Source organism: Phaethon lepturus, unplaced genomic scaffold (genome assembly GCF_000687285.1).
Source record: "Phaethon lepturus isolate BGI_N335 unplaced genomic scaffold, ASM68728v1 scaffold47395, whole genome shotgun sequence".
Classification (NCBI taxonomy): Eukaryota; Metazoa; Chordata; class Aves; order Phaethontiformes; family Phaethontidae; genus Phaethon; species Phaethon lepturus.
This window is the reverse complement of record NW_010540692.1, coordinates 4438-23202: the sequence shown is the minus strand read 5'-3', so window position 1 is coordinate 23202 and position 18765 is coordinate 4438. Positions and strand designations below refer to the sequence as shown.

Sequence of the window (18765 nt, the reverse complement as noted above, 5' to 3'; positions counted from 1 at the left end):
GTAACCCCTAACATATCGGTACTGCTTTCATATTTAACAAGTACAGTACTATAATAAATAATGTAAAATGATAAATAAATAATGTCAACTGGAAGATAGGATTAGCTTAAAACCAAGTACCTCCAGTGTGTAGGAGCACCTTGCCTGCGCTGGGAAGGCAGCTCAGCTCAGAGGAGTTTTGGGGAGACGGGAGAGCTGCTACAGCAGATCCAGAGCCGCATTCCCTTTTCTGTACCACAGACGGTCACGTTCAGGTCAAGGTCTCTGCACCTTACTCATCCTTTGCTGTCAGACTGACACACGGCCGACTTCAAATAGCTTATGTGCCAGGGGACTCTTCCAGCAAAAAACCAACAGCCTCAGAAACAAGCAATTAAAAGGACATTTCCAGGCACTTTTGAGATATTCAGTGTAACTCTGAACGCCACAGCTGAGACACCAGAAGCTGCACAGTTGCATTAGTGTGATGCTGTGCCCAGGCTTTCTAGCTGGAGCACTGTGGCTACCCTCTAGCTATTTGGGCTGGGGTGGTGGGGCAGCCCCTGAAGACACGGCTAGGACCCTCACTTCCCCTGCTTCGAAATTAAACGTTATCGGGACTGCTCTTGGGGACGGACTCCCGGGCAGGGAAGGCTCACATCCACACCACTGCTCCCTTACTCCCCGGGACCGCCACTGGTCTGCGCTAGCATCCTCCCGCCTCGGGAACCATTTAAGACGGCGCTACCTGTCCCAGGCCAAAATAATGCCCAAGACGGCTGCGTTCAACCGTGCGGATGATCCAGTCCCAGGATCTCGCAACGTAAGGGGGCACCGCTTGGTGTACGGGCACGGACATAGCACGAGCGTCTGCCAAACTACAGTGCAGGCTGGCTGCTTTGTGAGCATCCTTCGTGGCTTCAATCTGTGGTGATGTGAATTAAAAACATGACTCATTTCAAAAGGCTACCCGAGGTTTTGGGCAGTTTTTTCTAACTGCTGGGCAGAGCTCCCAGTGGAAACACAGCGTTCGACTTGGGAGGGAAACATTTCTAAACTAACTTCTTGCTTAGAGTAATTCTAGTCTCTTACGACGTCTTTATTTCACTCGGCTTTGAAGAGATAGAGGAGGCAGATAATTAATTATAAAAGACAGTTTAAAAAAAAAACAAACTAGTCATTCTAGAGTCTTACAGCCCCAAGACAAAACCTATACACCAGTGACAGCATATGGGCGCTTGTTAGTGTGGAACCAAACGCCTGCAGCTGATCTCCATTAGAAAAGCCTCTGTTCGCTTCCCTCGCCCGAAACGATAGGGAAATCCAGTTAATTTTCTTCAAACCATACGACAACATTTGGCAAGTTTTGTTTCCTCCCATTTAAAATAAAATAAAGCAATAAAATATGATAACAGTCCATCAAGTGACATCCCAGTTTCATTTATGTAATGTTCAGAACAGTTCATGGCAATGAAAGGAGTGGGTAGTTGAATGAGATATTATGGTTAGCAGCCTGCAGGAAGATATATTTAGTTTAAATACTAATAATAGTCTAATAGCAGCAAGGCAAGATAATGGAATGCAACAGATGTTGGATGTTCTCTCTTTGCACTGTGCCAGATGTATATTTTAAATTAGTTTGCATCACGAAAGGGCCAAGAGGCCTCAGTTTTGGATTCAGGGCCCTGCGAGGCTGGACTCTGCAAACAAGTGTTCAATCCCTTCCCTAAAAATAGAAATGACAAATTATTTTTATCACTTATATCAGTATTTTTGCATAGGCTAGTCTTCACAGAGCAAGCCCTAAAGGTGGCACCATTAAAAGGGCCACAGGAAAGCCCTTTTATTTCCCTGCGCCGGTCGCTCAGCAGTAACCTCGGCCGTGCGGAGCACTTCTTGGCGAGGTGAGGGCTCCAGGCTGCCTGCCTGGACTGTGATCCAAAGCTCCTGGCGCATCACTTCATTTGGGCAGTCAGACAGTGCCACTGGCAACCAGAGGAACCCTTTTCAAGAACAAAAGCGTATGGCTATCATAGACTCTTTCTTTGAATTAGGTTAATGCCAGGAATGGTCTGCACAATTAAGCACTATCATTAGAAGGTTTTTTTAGTATTTGCCCTTCAGATTCACATTTGAAGAGGCAAAAAGTTACATATAGTGTCAATTGCAGATTAATTTTATAGAAACCACTCTGAAAATGACAGTGTCAGCTTCTGTGTTTTCCTCCCACCAGTGATATCTGATACTCATTTCCAAGTTATTCATCAGTAGTATGAACACAGCCTGGATTCCTAGACTCAGACAGTGCCCATTCCTTCACAGGCTTCCAGCGCTGAAAATGCACCCACATTGGTCCATATTATGCCTTGAAATACATTTTTGTAGACCCAGTGGCATCAACAGCATTTTATAGAAGCTGTAAATTAGTAAATCATTGGGCCAACGCTGCCGGAGGAGTAGGAGTTTCCAGCTCACATCCTCTTTACATTGTCAGAAGTAAAAAACAGAGACCTGCTGGGAATCTCTATAATCCGTGGAGTAAGAGCTGCTTTCCCATAAGAACTCTCCAGATAAGGGCTGTATTATAATTACACACTGAGATGAGCTGATGTTGCTGGGAATAGCTCCAAAGGGTCAGTGTTGTCTTCCATGTGGCTGCTCTGTGACTTGGTAAGTTACCTCACTCTGCTCTGACACCGAAGTAACTCTCAGGAGTTACAAGCAGCAAGCACACAACCATCCCCTGTCCTACCAATAGGCATCATTTGGGGCTGAATCACTCACACACCAGAGGACATCCCCACCTCACGTCTCCAATCGCACCCATCTGAGCTCCTACCATCATCAGAGTGCCTAGGTGTCCCAACACTTAATGATGCCTCTGTGAGAACGAAAAGACCCATTTCCACCTGGAGAACTAAGGAATAGGGAGAATGAAACAGTCCTTCCATGGTTAAATGGGAAATTGAGGGCTGAATCCTGCTTCCTGAATCCCAACCAGGGCCCTAATTGTTAGCCTATTTTTCCTCCAATAACAGATTCAAGCTGTGACAGGATTCTGGCATATGGATTTCCTCTCCCCTCCAATGTTTTTGAGCATTTGGGTTTTGATCAGCCACTGTCACCACCATGTTTCTTCAAAGAGATGCTCTGAACTGTTCCAACGAGCATCAGCCGCAATCTGAAACAGGGAGAAAGGGAGAAATGGTTCACAGATCCTCAGAGCTACTATGCAGATACGTGGTTGGGATCAAAGGGGACTGCAGATGACAACAGCAGCGCTTAAAAGAGATCTTGAGAGCTGTGTTTTCTTGCACGAACTTTTATATAACCACACCACTTTGTTCTCAAATATTTAACCAGGTTAGTGACAATGAATAAACTATAATAATTATAACATGACAACATATTGAAACCAGTGTGGTGAAAGTGCTTTGTATTCCCAGGCACCCTATGGTCGTCATCATCTTCAATATCTGACCATAACTCAGATCCAAGAAAGTATTAGAACACACCAGGCTGCTAACAAATGAACAATTAGATATATCCTTGATGAACTACTTCCTTTACATAGAGGCCCGTGTGTTGACTGTACTACAGTGTCATCAATAAAATCCTTGGCTGCTTAAGTCAGAGTGCACAACTCTCTGTGCTGTGAAGTACAGTTGCAACATGACAACTCTTCACAAAGGTTGGGGTTTTTTTAGTTCAAGCCACGCATGAATTAAAGAAAATTCAGCTCAGATACACTAAGTAAATACTAGTAACAACGACTAATCAAAACCTCCCTTTATCTCCCACCAAAAGACTTCCCAAACATCAGGGGGATTTCCCGTATGAGACAGCCTGCAGTTCTCCCCTTCTCGCACTTAAGCAAATATTTTTTCTTGAAGTGTCTCAAAACAGTGTAGACTCTTTAAAATTTCCTGGCAAATGACCAATGAGATACAAATACATACATGTTTGGTAAGAAGCTGCCAACTGCCCCGACAGTTATTAAGTGCGGCCGTCCACTCGTTGGTGAGCATGCCTTCATGGGAGAAGGTATGAGCTCCAGACGTGTGGCCCAGTGGGAAAGTCAAGAACATGCACCAGCCATGAAAACGCCACTCTCCAAAGAAGAGAGTCAGGAAATGAAAAGACAGAGATCCAACACTTCCCAGCTCCCAAATAATTTCCAGCAGTTTTTGTACGGCTACTTGTCTCTCGTCCCAGGCCCCTTCCAAAAATGACGTGGGCTTTACTGCTCGAAATAACAGAGCGAACAGGACTAAGTATTTCTGCCAGCACAGGAAGCTGCACAAGTCTGCAGGACTGAGCCTTTCTCCCCGCTTCCCTGAGCCCTACCTCTTCCCAACAGCCTGGTCCTCAAACTTCCCTTTGCTTCTGCAAAACCCAGCCAAGACTCCACAATCTTCCAACTCGCTCCCTCCATAACATACTTCCCACACGGACAACAAAAGAAAATACTTCAATAATATGCTTTTATGCACTGTGCTTTCACAGGTTCTCCCAGACATCTCTGACTTCAAAGGATGCGGTATGGAAAACACTGGGACAAAGGGTTTGCTTTGTTTGTTTATTAAAATGGGAAATTATCTTTAGTTTTAGTTGTGGATAAGCTATCATAGTCCTTGTGCCATAACTTTAATTAAACACATTTAATGTTTTTAATTTCCATTTTCATTGCCTGTGCACAAACTATTTTTGCTGGAAAAAGTGACAGAATTTAAGTTTAGGAATATTTGTTAGTTGTAGTTACAGTTGCTAGGTATGTGGAATTTAAATAAACAGTTGATTGATTTAAATTAACAGTAACTGCATAAATGAAACATCCTATGTCATGGTAGCACTGTAGAAAAGCTTTTGAATCTTTTCCAGGGTAGAGAAAATGGAAAGACCTGCAGAAGAATACTAAGATACAATCAATGCAAGAGCTGGAGGGACTGGAGCAGCAGGAAAAACTGAGTGTGGCTATCGCCAGGAATGCACTGGGGGCTATTAGAGCTGGTTTAACGGAACCAGCTACTGAAATCACAGCCTGCCCTCAAAACGGGTCTGAAAAACTGCTTCCACAACTTCCCCTGCTATTGCTCCAAAAGCCTTGCTGGTCCTGTTTTGGTCTCCTCTGTTTGTTCCGGAGTGGATGCAGAAGTCCCCATCCCTCACGTGTAGGAAGCCAGCACCTCCTAACTCTCCTCCCTTTGACCCCGTGGCCAAATCACCCCAAGCACACCACTGTTCTTTCTGGGGGATACCTGCCCTGGTAGCCTCTGACACCCGTATGGTGACCGCGACCTCTGTGAATATTAGTCATAAACTTAAATCCAACAGAAAATTTTAAGTTATTCCTCTCAGGTAGTAAACAAGTGGATCAAATAATATTAGTTCAGTCATTTAGGCTTGATTTTTAAACATATTTAAGGACCAAGCATGCTGTGAGGCACTAGAAGAATTTCCAAAATCACATCAGGAGTTCCCATCAATTTAAATAGGAATCAGGCAATTTAAGTACTTCAGAAAATCCCATGTGTATGAGTATACTTCTGTGCAACAAGCATTTTAGTATCTTTTAAAACATGTCTTTTACCTATTGCCACTGTAAATTTGTGTGTTCAAAATAGAAAATTGAAAATATACTTTTATCACTACGTTAAAACTAATTACTTGGAGTATTTAACTGACCTAATAAACGATTCTCCTTTGTTTTCCTTTTAGTACATTCAGCCTTTTTAGCAGCATCACGGCTTCATTCTGTCCACTGCAGAATAGACAAAATGATGGTCTTTTCTCACATCCCTTCCCAAACCCAGCAAAACAGCATTTGCAAATTATCTCTTTCTTTTCCTGTTGACGGCTCTGAGTGATTGTAATTTACAGTCATCTTGGATTACTATATATTAACAAAGTCCCTTGCTAAGATTGCCACGTGTTCAAGGTCCATTCAAATTCAGCCTCTGCACTTATCACTATATTAACTGAAGTCATTGTAAGGCTGTTTCTTTTTCAAGCTTGCCTTAAAAAGCTAGCAATTAAAAAAGCTGACAGAATAAAAAGTAAAGGTGGCAAATCATGAGGGATTAGGTCTTACTCTCAGGTGGGTTTGCAACCTTACATTTGTAAACCTAGAGCACATGTAAACCAGAGGCCTTTAGGTTTAAGAATGCAATTTGCAGCAAGATAAAGGTTTTGCCTACGTAAAATCAGTGTGTGTGCACATGTACACAGAAGAGACTGTGAATCTAACACCATTTTAGATATTCAGCATTTGCCTCTTCTATAGACATTTCCTCAAAAGCGCACCGAAGTGACGCAGAGGACTCCAAAGAGCTCTTTCCTCCAAAGAGGGTATCTCCAGAGATACTTCAAGCCTACCAACACTGTATACCTGCTTCTTTCAACAGCCTCTGCTTAGGAAAAAAACTTTTGTGAGGTAGAATGCCATTGAAATTTAAAAAAAAAAAAAAATATGTATACATACATTTATATACTGTTTTTATAGAAGAACTTAATTCCACAAAAACACACTTCGGTGGCTAAACAGGATGGAGGATACACAGATTTCATCCAAGACGTCAGACTTGTGCCTGACCTAGAGTATTTGCAAGCTTTTGTATTGCAGTAATTCTGTTTGCAGCCATTGCACATCAGCTGTGCATGCTGATCCTGGATTTGTTTTGACCGGTTTTTGTTTTTATTAGTACGGTTTGCTTGTACAAACAGCCACAGGAGCTGCCCAGCAAGAAGGTCACAGCCCTGCTACACAAACACTGCTCTTTGCAGGGTTCAGCATTAGCTCCTGTACCCATTACAAGTTTCTTTTCATCTCCTCAAGGAGCAGACCACACGGCCTGTTCCTTGGGGTGCCTATGGGGACCCAACGGTGTCCAGCCTGCAGCACAACGAGAAGAGCAAGCCTGCTCCTCCTGCTATAACCTCTTTGCTCACTGCACGCAGCTGTGGCTCGTGATGGCCCTGCTTTGGCTCAAGGATGAAGCTGTGCTTCCTGCCCTCTCTGGAGCTGCCTGCAGCTGAAGGCGTAGGCAGCCTTAACTTCTAGCTCAGCTCCTAGAAGCTGGAGACTGCTCTAGCGCGATACATCCCGAAGACCTATCGATGTAATAAAACGGAATGAGAACCAGTCCCATTTAATCAGACCTGTATGAGGGAAAAGGTAACCCAACAAACACCCACCCAATGCCAGGTTTTAACTGATGGTAAGCAAGAGTTAACAGATTTGTGTTTAGAAACTCCGACATGGAAGCTTCCCTGCATGGGCTAAATACAACTGCAAACCCAAATACATCCTCAGGTGCAGCTACACAGCCCCACATCTCTCCCCAGTAACAGCTGTGTAAAGTCTGTTAGTCTTTTGGCTGTTAACATCCATGTGACTGTAGGATAAAACTTAGACAAATTTTTTTTTTTTTTTTAATTTGCAGATTGCTAAAGTTAGTTGTGGGGGTTTTTTTGCCCCAGTAGGAAAAGCGCAGCTCTGAAAATAAATCTAAGCCTATTATCAAACCCACTTCCACTTTTCTTAGTCACTTTTCACAGAGGCTTAGAAGCCATCTGTGAAGTCCCTAAGATCAGAGCATCACAAGCTGAAAATCTCTATTTTAGACAATGCAGCTGCACAAACCGCAGTTTGGATAATAGGGACTTTGTTACTGGTCGTCACATAGATAGCGGAGAGAACCCTCTTCGACTTTCCCAGAGCAGGGTAAGATTTTTAGGTATTAGCAGCTAGAAAAAACACTCCATTTTTACTTGTAAACTGAGCAAGGAAGTCCATAGACATGAAGCTTTTCTCACTGCCTTTTCCATTGATTTACTCTTCAGAATTGAACTGAGCTTTGAATTAATGTGCAAATCTGACAAAGGACAAAACAACATTTAAATTACCGTTGATAAATACCCAGCCAAAAGTAATTACTTCTTCTACTGTGGCTCATTAAGAAAGTGTTTCACTAAAGTTGTAGTGTTAAATAATGGAGGAGATGACAGAGGTAAGGTTCAGCATGCTACTGCGCAAATGTGAAAGTGTTTGTAAAATGCCCAGATAGGATTTTCAAAAGGCTGGATCTTTCTCTCTGTATTTCTTACCTACCTTGGTTCTTCCTAACATCTCTTTACTGACAAAGAGTATCTTGTCATTTTTTTCTGGCTGGTGAGAACCAGGCAGGCTACAAAGGGTTTGCAGGGAGATGGTAAAGGGGAGAGAGAGTGCTGGATTTCAGAGGACTTAAGCTGAAGACCACCATGGCTACTGTAGCTGAGCTCAGAGTGCAAGAATATGTGGAGAGGATGTGTTTGAGCTGGGAGTGTTAGAGGGGGCTGGATACTGGCCTGCAGAAGGAACTCAATGCCATTATATAAAATACAAAGATTAGAGTAGAGGGGTGATGGGAAAATGCTGGATAATGCCAATATGACCACTGACTGAATTCACATAGTCAAATTCTTTTCTGCATTATGGTTTTGGCTAGGTATCACAGCCCTATAACCCTGTTGCTACAGTAAGGATAGAGAACAATAACTGATAGAATATCATCTTGCTTAACAGCTTGGCTTGATTTCTCCCATTGTGCTCGAACTTCACATTGCAATATCTCTATGATAACTAGGCGTAAATGGACAGTGCTAAGCACCGAGAATCACGGATTCCTGAGTAGAGAAATAACTCCTGTGATCGTGTCCCATGACCAGCCCACAGAGTTTTACACTCCTAGCATACTCATTTCATACTGTCCTGTTTATTAATTTATCATGATTCATCTTTCAAATATTTAGTCAGTTTGTTCTTGCCCCCATTATTCCTATTGCAAAGCAGCTCCAGAAGCCCAGAGCTCTCATACTGGGAACCCTCCTATTTCCAGCAGCTCCAGAAGCCCAGAGCTCTCATACTGGGAACCCTCCTATTTCCAGCCTGAAGTTATTCATGGCCAGTTTATACTCATGGCTCTTATTTGATGCTGCAGATTCTACACACGGAGAGTAGAGAGTCACAAAATGCAATCCATATTCTCAACAGGCTAGTACTTTAAAACCAGTGTACAGCTCTTAGCCTACACCTTTCGTTAGTCAACATCAAACTGGTTTAGAAGCCTGCAGCAGATTTCTTACTGCCTTTAGCAAAAGAAGGAACAGAAGTGTGATGCTGTTTGCAATGATCCATCCACAGCTTTAAATAGCCCAGGTATTTTGCTCAGTGGAAGTATGTTGAGGGTAAGATTCTTAGGATTACATGGATAAAGCATCTGGAAAACTAACTTTCAGGAAACAAACCCTCTGTATTAGTTACATAGCTTTATCTGTCAAAAACCAAGAGTGATCTCCAAATGAGAAGCTGCTACAAATTTCAGGTGATACAACTGCCCTGTTTCCATTTCAACTGGAAAAGCCTACTGACCTTGCTGGCTCTAACATTACCTGAGGTGAGACCAGAAGAGATATAGTGTTGGGTCAATAGATACCGATACCTGTGAATCCAATACTGACACCTGTGTATCTAATTCACGCCTTTGCTTTCTGAAACTGTATCCACCTGCATTGCTTTTTATTAACAGGCCATTATCAATGTGCCTCTGGCAAATTCACTGCTAGTGGAAAGGTAAGCACGTCCCTTGATACGGTCTAAAATGATTTATAAAGAATGGAGAACGACCATGGGACATGTGGCAGCAAGTAGGACAGAAGCAGTGGAAAAAGCCACTTGCCCAAGATTCCCGGCCAGTAACAGGCTAGTGTGTCCCAAGCCTCTTTGGTAAGACAGAATTCCTTCCGCAGCCGGCTCTGAAAGTACGGGTCACTGCTTTTAGGAGCGTTTGGCTCTGCGGTCAGCCTGTATCCCCCTGCGAGGCAGGGACAGCTCTCCTAACTTCTTTCGGCAGACACCGTGGAAAGGACTCCACCCGCAAGGGCAGAGGAGTGAATTACGTCTTCTAATGCACCAGACAAATCCTGCACCCTGCTTACCACCAACACTGCAAAAAAAGAGGTCACCTGCAGAGGTCACTGGCTCAGGAGCTCTTGCTGGATGCTATATCTTCTTTGCCCACGTTAAAAATTATCTCAAAACCAATGTCAAACAGTTTTCCAGGGCTTCAGCCTAACTCTCGGCCTCAGGAAGACAGAACATATATGTTAGTCTGATCCTGACAATCTGGAGGGGACACCACACGTACCCAATGATGATTAATTCCCATGTGCAGTAGAAAATTTCATCTAAGTGGGAAATTTTGTGGAGAGGAGGCCTTCTTAGAGATTAAAGAGGCCGCAGACTACCCAAAGCTTGCAAGGCTTTTGGGAAAACTCTGATGAAACTGGTGGGCAGAACAGATTGGGAACAAAACTTTTTGTCTACAAGGCAATAGTCACGACATTCCTACTTTATATGCATCATATTTGGACTGCCCAGAGCTGCTAAATTAGGGAACTCTATCAATTCTGTCTAAGTTTCCTCAGAGAATTTTGCAGGAGACAAAAGGCAGTAGAAAGTGAAGTCCAAAGATGTATACAATAAGAACAAAAACATAACTGAATGTCCTGTGGTGAAATGAAATTTGATAAACTCTCAGCTTAAAAGATAGAAAGACATCCAGCCAGAAATACATATTTCCACTGACATACAGAAACACGATGGTCTGACAGAGAAAAAAACGTTTCTGAAGACAATTTATTTATGGCTTAATGACATTTAAAGCAACTATTATTAAGTTAGCTGAAATGAAAAAGAAATCACTGGCAAATTGGAAAAGAACAACCCTTAGGTCAATCTGACAAATTTGTTATCCTGCATGTGGGAAAACATCCCTTGCAAAATTTGAACTTCACAGCTGGATGAGAACACATAAGCAAATTTAATGCAGAGCATAAACTGTTGGTCGTCACCGTCAGCAGCAATGTACAATCAGAGCACACCATGTAAATGAGAAATGACCGTCCTCTCTCCCCTTGTTTAAAGCCGCATGGAAATCCAGATTTACCATCAAAACTAAGGTGTCCCCATTTCATGCCGGGACAAAGCTTTCTTGCAGATTTACTCAAAGCCATTTAACACACAGTGTTTGAAAAGGGTTAAATGGCAGATCCTAGAATCCCCTCGATCTCTCCATAGCCTTCGCCTAGCAGCATTGCATTTCCATTTGAACTACAAATGACCCTGAACACACAATCATGTAATTCATATTTATATAAACAGAGGGTACAGTATGTATAATTTGAAAGATTTCTGGGAGGGGATGCATCATCGCTAAACTCCTACTTTTCCCTTGGGGAAACAATCCCATTTGGTTTTAGTTAACTTCAAAGGCGAAAAGTATTTTCCCTTCTGTGTCAATAATTTAACAGAAATTTGTCATTTCTGTCCACAAATCAAACTTTCAGAGTTGCCCCAACTGTTAGCAGTAAAGCAATGACACACACCCGTGCAAGTGTGCACGCCCCCCCTGCACCAACCCAACGTACAGAGCACAACTACTGCAACACAATGAAATGCTCCTGCAGCAATTTCTAACCATGGAAATTGAGTTTAGTTTCACTGAATTGCCAGAAACCTCTCCACACTGGGGAGTTGTATTTCCAAGCACATACCATGGGACCAGGACCTTTGGCGACATGTTGTTCCAATTTGACTGAGGTCGGGTTGTGGGCCAGGACTTTCAAATCATAACCAGCACAGAAATTACCTCCTGCGTAACTTCACAGAAAAGTGAGACCGTGCAGCAGCAAACCCAGGAAAGCTTCGTTTTGGGGTCAGTGCAGCTTTAAGCATCGTTAACATATTTTTTCTCTCAGAGGTTGTCCAAGAGATGCTTTGGGGGAGGCTGAACGGACACTGTTTGCTTTTATTTGGAAATTTATGTTGCCCTGATTGCCTAATGCAGAATTTGGGGGAGAAAAAAGTATGAACATTTGAGGCAACAGATTTGGATTAGAAAACTTTACATATAAATCCTAGGCAATCATCACTTTTTCCCAACCCATTCACTGTCTGTAGCACAGAGCTAGGAAGGCATTATTTTCAAAAGGAATTAATAGAAAAATTAGTCATGTCTATTGTCTATAATAAAGCATACAGTTTAATTCATAGCAAGTCAAACTCCCCCAGTTTTAAAAATCTGCAAATATATTACCCAAGCCACGTAAGGGCTGCGGCTCTGCCTCGGTGGGAACAACTGGAACCCTGGATGACACCAGGTTGATATGGCCGTACTTTCAGATCCCTCACTGTCAAAGCCTCAGCACGGTCACTGGGTGTCACTTGCGACTGAGTCCAGCTTTCTCCAGTCATTTGCTTCTCGGCAGAAAGGGTTACTAGCAGCTTCCTCGCTTGTGAAACTGATTTTAGGTCAGACTCCAGGCATTTCATAATGGAGTATAATGTTTGATAGACCTGTTCAAATATAGTGTAAAAACGTAACAGCTAGAAATATGTTCTTAAGTACAGGCTAAACATGTACCCTGCTTTCAAGTGGTTTAGTTTCATTTAGAAATTATTTGAATTATAAAATTCAATGGGGCTTTGGGCCCTATAAATAAGTGATATTTAGAGATATAGTGCCAGTAGATTGGGGTAGTTTGCTTGACATTTCATTGAGATTACACTAATTTAAACGATCTGAAAATGTGACTCATAAATTAAGATATTTAAATAGGAAGTAACAGTTCTAATACAGTGCTCTCTTTCAGCTGTGTAAAATATAAGCAAGAGAAGACAAAGTACTCTGTTTTTACTGACATTAATGCCTGTTTACACCACTGTGGAAATTCAAAGGTCCTTACAAAGGTGTAACTTATATCTCAAGTCTGCAAGGAAAAATCATAGGATACTCTGAGCAGCTCGCTGCAGCACTCCGTTTCTCACTAACAGCACTACGTGCTCAGTAACACCCGCTTCCTTAGCACTGCAGTAACTAAATGCACACCTAAGATTTTTTTTTAACATTTATTAAATAGCTTGTTGGAGAACTAGTGAGTGGCAAAGCACTAACAGATATAAAAGAAGGCTGAAAAGTTGTACGGACAACCTTAATTCTTCTCTCATAGCCCAATAGTTCCTCTTTCCACTCGTCATTTTAGTGTTCTCTAACCCAAGGCAGCAATGAGGGGACAAGCCTCTTTCCTAATCTGGGTTTGCTAGATGTTTGCCACCTCCTGAGGGCCTTTTTCATTGCATAAGCACGTGCCTCAGCAGCTGTTACGGCAGTTGTGAATCATTGCGAGTCCTGAACTTTTAAATGAACACCTCTGCCTTCACCCCAGGCAAACAGCTCTGTCCTTGGGGCTATCAAAAGTTTTGTGCAAGGACGTGCCCCAGCAGCAGTCAGCACATGCCCTCAAGTACAGAGATGCACCAAGGCGTACCAACAGAAAATGTGGCCCACTGCTTTGCAAGTGGGCAGTTGGCATCCATGATCTGAACAACACAAGGATGGATGATGGATGGAAAAAAGCACGTCTCTCCAGGGAGCGGTAAACCCATCCAAAGCACTTCATTCACAGAAAAATGGCATTCTTCCTCTTTGTTGAGATCCCTGTTGCTCAACTGCTGCACGTATGGTAAAGTATTACAATGAGAGAAGAGTGTGAGGTACTTCATCTTCCCCCAAGGAAGAAAGCACCCTTTCCAGAGACAGATGGGTAAAGGAAAGCTGAAAGAAAGAAGCCTACGAAGACTGAATGCCTGACGCAAGCGCTACCAGCTTACAGGGCCAGCTAAAGCTGGGTTACAAACAAGGATACAAACAGATGATTCAATCTGTTAAAAAAAAAAGTAAAAAAAAAGGTGTAGATTGAAGTTGAAGCTTTGTCACTGTATGTATGACATCAAGAAGAGAAGATGAAACCGATTTTGTTTTCCTGCAACAGGAGTGATGCAAAATCATGTCGTCCCATAATGAACAGAGAGGAATGTCCTGCTCTGGGACAGGAATTCTCCTGAAAAGACAGTATGTTGACTCCTAATGAAGTGTGTTGCCTGCCAATAGGTTAAGAATGAATTCATGCCTTTGGACGGTCTTCTGAACTTTTCTTGGGCCTGTTGTGAAAAATGAGGATGTATTCCCCTGCGGATAGGAAAAGGCCCTTATATTGAAAGTGGAAAAACACATACAAAAAAAACGTGTTGGTTCTTTATCCTTGAGATGGTCAAAACAGAGTATAAAGATGCCCTTGAAAGAAGAGATAAATATCTCAGCACATGAGTTAGTCCCAGTGCTGTGCTGGATTAGTAAATGCATATGCAAATCTCTCATGAAACCACTTTTTGGAAGACATTAAAAAGGAGCACTTCATGAACACTGAGAGTCAGCAACAGCTGTATAAACCTAAATGCCTACCTGCATCCCAAATTGAAAATGAATTAAAAGATAACCAAGATTTTTTTTCACCCATGAATGCTAAAGATATGCTGACACAAAATTAACTTTTTATTCAAGCTCACAGTATGAATGAAGAAAATATCATGTGTAGAAATCTAAAAAAGGGGAAAAAAAGAAGAAAAGAAGGAGGAAAAAAGTTTATAAATGGTTGAAAAACAATGAATATTCTGGATAAAAAGGTGTCCAAGAACTACTGTTCAAGAGTATTAAATCTGCGTCTGTGAAAGGCACATGATAGGGTTCAACTATTGCGGTTAAGCAGGTTTTAAAAATTACTGTATCTGAAGTAGGCTCTAGGGCTATTAAGCCACTCACTATGGACCAGACTTAATAATGTTCAAATATATGTTCTAGCAAGGACCTTTGAACTTTTGACATTCCTAGGGACATACAGGATTGGGCAAAACACACAATTATATATTCCAAATCAAGAGTCAATATAGTATATGGTAGCACTTATGCAGCAAAGGAATTATTTACTTTCTCGTACTGCATCCAATGAACCACGGAATATAACATTTTTTATTTCTTGGTGGTAACTGTCAAAAAGCATTTAGTTTTGGGGAGATGAAGAGGGAATGCACAAAGAAGTGTAGAATAATTATGTGTTGAAAATTAAACCCAGTTGTCTGAACTGGGAAGAACAATGTAATGTACCAAAGGAGGTCTAAAGTGTTTTGGCCAACAAACTTAGAGGTCATCCAAGATGACATATTTTGTGAATGAGAGGCAAAGGCAGTTCTCTGTACTGCACTCCTCACCTCCGTTCTTGAGTTCAGATCTATGTTTAGTATCGCAGAATTCATAGTTGAGCGGGATAGGTCTGTTTCCCTCACACCTATGCAAAAACAGCGGGTAATGTCCAAGACAGGCCCAAATTCTTAGTTCATTGGATGCATGTACATGCGGGACTCCAGAAAGACATTTTAAAGAACAAATTTCCATTCAAGAGTGGCATGAAAGAAGGAATTTTCTTCTAGCTGCAGACCAACAGCAATGACAGAGTTGGAAGACCTACAAAACTCAACCTCTCCAGGACGTCTGTGGAGCCAGGGGTCTACTGGCAATTTTAACTCTCAGTCTGCATCTTGAACAAACCTGCAGGAGGACAGCCTCTCTAAGGCCTGAAGGGTTCGTGTCCACCATATGGCACACCTGAATTACAGTCTAACACACAGTTTCTCTGCCAGAAATTCCTGCTACCCCTCCTAAGAAGCAGTGGGAAGAAATAATTGTCACAGTGAAGCGTCCATGCGAAAACCATAGCTCCCTGAAAGATAGAGAAGATGCCAGATGTCTTGGTGCTGCAACCATCGGCACTGCGACAAGACTAGAGAGGTCTAGCATGCGCTCACTGTGATTAAGACATTGCTTCCCAAAAAGCAAATGTAACAATTAAATGAAATAAGATTCTTGCTGTGCTGATGGTGGAGATTCTTGCCTATCAGCAAGATATCAGTGTTGCAGTGATTTTTCTGGTAATCTGTCCCATGCTCTTTTCTTGCACCCTGACTGATTATGCCCTGAAGAGATACTACATTCCACAAAGACGTGTTATTGAAAAGAGCACAAGCACAGAGCCAAAGCAAGCCTTGCAATGACTGGTGCCAGTATGAAGGGGTACCCAAAGGGAGGCTACGCAAATGATGTAATCTGAGCATTTTGGACAAGGGAGGATGGTATGTGCTTCTCAAGGCTGTGTATATACCACAAAATACAAAGGGAGACTGCAGGCATGCAACTGCCATGTGCCCTGCATTTTAAGGATGGATACACAGAATAAAAATTTTAATATATTTCCAGAGAGTTTTAACAGTGTATGACAGAAATATATCCCCTCCTAACCCACAGCCATATTTCTTCATCACTGGGGGTATACCTCCTCTGTTCGTGCAACCAGGCCAGACAGAGAAAACTAAACAAATTTTTGGGTGACTGAGGTATTGTTATTTTTAGACGCTGCAAGAAAACTCAGCTGATGATTAAACCACACTGATAGAAATCAGAACACAGCATTTACTTTAATACCAGACTACATGACAACACAAAAAAAAAAAATCTCCAAAACATGAAAGGAAAGCAGGAATTTCCCTGGTACGCTTTAACAGACAGATTCACTGTGAAAGGCTGCGAAATTCAATGTTATAATTTTCTCACTTCAGTTCGTTTGTGTGCTATATATAACTGATATGTATGCCCCAAGAAAATAAAGCTGTAAATCACACACAAGTCCCTTTCTTTTTTCCATCTTTTCTTTTTTTTTAAAGTTTGTTACACTAATTTTCTTAAATTTGTAGGATTTACAACGCCACTGCTTCCATTTCCTTTCCTCTCTTTTCCCTTCGCATAAGAAGCGGTGTGGCTTTGTAATTGTGTACATATTAGTATTGTTATAATAAGTATTATAAAATACAATAACCAACAGTCTGGAAACTGAGGAAAAAAGTGAGTAGTTAAGCTCAGAGTGAAGTTTTCAAAAACTACATGCCATTCCCAGTGTTTTTGTTTCAGAATGCTCAAGTTAAGGCATTTTAGAAGGGTTTTGATCTTTTTCTGAATAGGTAGTCAGTAATCCTTCGCATTACACCTCTGTAAGGTATCTCAGGCCATGCTCATTCAGACATTGCAAACAGTTAAAGCTCCAAGGATGCCAACAACTGTCCCAAAGGCATACAGACACCAGCTCTGCCTCAGCCTAAAGGTCATGCTGACTGGCTAGTTTAAAGCACAAGAGAGCAATTTTTTATTTGTTGATGTCAGACCGTGTAAGGATGCCATCAGCTTAGGCACTCCAAAACCTAAGAAAGAATTTCCCACAAAACAAAACAGAAACAATCCATCTTGTGACTTACTTTTTCGGAAGGAGCTGGTAACATCAGGAACACAATTTTTTTTTGCAGAGAATATGAGGTCATTCTGAGTAACAGGTATATCTGGTTTTTTCAAGATTTGGGGGTTAATTAGCTTTGCAGGGGGAAAAAACCCAGTATTGTGAATCACACTACAGAAACCACGAGACATGAGAGCAGAAAAAGACAGCTAAATTCATAGAGGCTGTAACTCTACAGAGGTAAATGAAGAAATTGTCTACAGAAATTTGGCCCAGCATACTTTTCTTGGAGTGAAGGAACAAAACTCTTCCAGCACTGGGAGGGGAGGGGAGCTGTTCTTCCTGAAGCTCCAGGCCGTCTCCTCTGACACTTGGGATGATAAATCAAAAGGCTGAAACACTCATCATTTTTGTGTGTCTTTGAGAAGTAGGATGACTTACATCACAAGTGTGTTCCTTGCTAAGTCGCTATACTGCCACATATATGACTTCGGTTTAAATAAAGATCATAGAAGAGCTAAGATCCCAGCAGGCTGCAACCAGCAGGGTGCTCGTATCTGCAGTTACCGGGTAATAAGCTATTACACAGTTGGCTACATTCTTTTTCAGTATAAATCAAAGACAGATCAAATTTTAATTTGATTCACTAAATTTATCAAAACGAACTTTGCTGGAGAAGACTAGCTTGCAAAAACCCGGCCATCTCCAAACTTAGAACTGTAATCTTAGGTTGAGTGTTTGAACTGCTTCTTCCCTGAAATATCTCTTTTCTCTCAAAAACAACAGGAAGATTGCATTTGGACTTTTCCAGTTCAGAAACACCAAGTGAGTTCCACTCAGTTTGTATTTTTAAAGTGTGTTGAAAATCCACCAGATAAAAATTAATTACTCCATTTTTATTAATTATATTTAAAAGGCTAATAATAAACATTTGATACTCTTCGGTGCAGAGCTTATGCATATGTGCCTATACACATTACACACATGTCCATATACATATCTTTCATAGTATTTTAAATTACAGAAAAAGAGGTTAAAATAGTAACTTGGTTAATTCAGGGGTAGAATATGCCTTCAATTTACTCTTACTGCATTTACAGCAGCGATAAAATCCACGCTGAAGCTGGATAGTTTCTAAGGTAAACCAGAGGACAAGAACATACATGCAAAAAAAGAAGTTAATGTAATAAGGTCAATTAGTTATAAGTGCTGGTCCTACTGAATGAAATGCAAGGTGCCATTGCTAGGATTTTACCCTGCAAATGTAAATAACTGCCTTTGAACTAATCCTGCAGGAACTGCAGCAAGCGTTCTTAATACTTTGATGATAAACACTAGATATAAATTTTCCCCACCTAGACAACGGCAGGGCACTTACTTCTAATTAGCAATTAATAATGTCCCTCCCTGTTTTGCTATCTTTCTTTGACAATTCACAAAAGTTCTTTCATAAATTCTTTGAAGTGGGGTGCAGGGTTGCACTTTCCAGAGCTGGGTTTTACATATCACCTGTCCACTCTTCCCCTGCTAAACTTCAAGATAAATGAATGTAGTATGAATAAGATGACACAT

General features: G+C 41.6%; 1 protein-coding gene across 1 annotated transcript in view; it reads right to left on the bottom strand.

Moving 5' to 3' along the window:
* Nucleotides 1-727: 727 nt before the first annotated feature.
* Nucleotides 728-18765, bottom strand: part of LOC104621114 — a gene marked incomplete at both ends in the record, with an annotated part of 20224 nt that continues 2186 nt past the window's right edge. The window contains 3 exons of the mRNA XM_010287514.1: nt 728-904; nt 11575-11680; nt 12117-12376. Of these exons, the coding sequence (XP_010285816.1) occupies nt 728-904; nt 11575-11680; nt 12117-12376 (543 nt within the window). The remainder of the gene's footprint in view (nt 905-11574; nt 11681-12116; nt 12377-18765) is intronic.